Source organism: Somniosus microcephalus, chromosome 34 (genome assembly GCF_052327205.1).
Source record: "Somniosus microcephalus isolate GS21.2 chromosome 34, FLI_Smic_1.0, whole genome shotgun sequence".
NCBI classification, from domain to species: Eukaryota; Metazoa; Chordata; class Chondrichthyes; order Squaliformes; family Somniosidae; genus Somniosus; species Somniosus microcephalus.
Window position 1 is genome coordinate 18,287,136 of NC_141020.1, and position 1,547 is coordinate 18,288,682.

The window sequence follows — 1,547 nt, forward strand, 5'->3', positions numbered from 1 at the left end:
CCAATTCATTAAATATATTCAAGAAGGAGTTGGATATATTTCTTAAGGCTAAAGGGATCGAGGGATATGGGGAGAAAGCAGGGACAGGGTACTGAATTTGGATGATCAGCCATGATCGCATTGAATGGCGGAGCAGGCTCGAGGGGCCGAATGGCCTACTCCTGCTCCTATCTTCTATGTTTCTATGTCTTCCAGAGCAAGGAGTTGTCCGCGACTGAGTGTTGCAGACTGGCACATTCCAAGGTCCAGGAGGATGTGCTGAGGGACGCACTAAAGGCTGGTGTCGCCGCCGCCAAGGCACGATGGGGAAGGGCCACAGTTTAAGGCCCTCCTGCCAGTGTACACCGAGGGGCTGAAACCAGTAGAAACCCCGCACTCGGGCCATATGACGCAGAAATGGCTCAATGAAAATGTACTTGGAACCTGTTTGTGTAAAGGCAGTACCATGTGTTGCTTTCATCTGTAATATGATTTGTGGATTGTATTGTAATGTATTCCAACAAGCATAATGATAAATGTATTGTAATTTGTAAATTGAGTGCCATGCATCGCAGTTAATTTGTATTGTACCAGATGTGGACTGTATTGTCATGTACGTGAACAAAAATTTTTATGAATAAAGTATATATTTTTGAAAAAAAAATATGGTGAAAACAGGCGTGTAACCTTATCTTACAATTTAGTTTGATAGAGGGTGGCCTGGTGTGTCCTTGTGAAAGTTCCCATGGAGCATGTTGCTGAGGAGAAGTGAAACTAGAGTTGAGTTTCGTTGCTCCTTGTGAAGAGGAGTTAGATTATTTGATGTGGTTGAGATACAAGGGGAAGTGAATTTCATTTTCGCACAAACATCGTCGCAAGTGCAGGAGTTTTCCAATTGGAGCAACGGACAGGCAGCTGGAAAACCTGCAGCATGGAGGAGCAACAACCCATTCACAACCCGGTATGTGCCTGAAACCCTCCCCAGACCCAGCCCCTGCTCCAGCCCCTGCTCCCAGACCCTCCCCAGACCCAGACCTGTCCAGACCCAGACCCACGGTGACTGAGCCCGGGACCTCGCAGCAAATAGCAACAATTGCGTTAAGTATTTTGCTTGTTTGATGGTTGTTTCTCTGCAAATATCCGTGATGTTAGATTCAATTTTGCAACCCCTCCCCGCCCCCGACCTTTGCATTTTTATTCCCGTGCTGGGGACCCGCGATTGAATAAGGGGCGGGGGGGGGGGGTGCGTGAGGGAGATTGAGAGACTGGGGAGGGGGGAGAGAGAGGGAGAGGGAGAGGGGAGGGAGAGAGGAGGAGAGGGGAGAGGAGAGGAGGGGGAGGAGGGGGGAAGGGGACAGAGAGGAGAAGGAGGAGGGGAGAGGGGAGGAGGAGAGAGGGGGGAGAGGGAGGAGGTGAAGGGGGGAAGAGAGGAGGGGGAGGGGAGGGGAGGAGGGGAGAGGGGAAGGGGGGCAGAGAGGAGGGGAAGGAGGGGAGAGGAGAGGAGGAGGAGAGCGGGAGGAGGGGGTGAGAGAGAGGAGGGGAAGGGGGAGAGGGAGGAGGAGGCGAAG

At 51.7% G+C, this 1,547-nt stretch overlaps 1 protein-coding gene across 2 annotated transcripts in view; it reads left to right on the top strand.

Moving 5' to 3' along the window:
- The first annotated feature begins 850 nt into the window (after positions 1-850).
- Positions 851-1,547, top strand: part of LOC147096850 (galectin-9-like) — a 126,450-nt gene continuing 125,753 nt past the window's right edge. The window contains exon 1 of one of the 2 annotated variants that reach the window (XM_085973535.1): positions 851-940. In XM_085973535.1, the coding sequence (XP_085829661.1) occupies positions 911-940 (30 nt within the window). In that variant the 5' untranslated portion in view covers positions 851-910. The remainder of the gene's footprint in view (positions 941-1,547) is intronic. The other variant, XM_085973536.1, reaches the window with a different exon arrangement.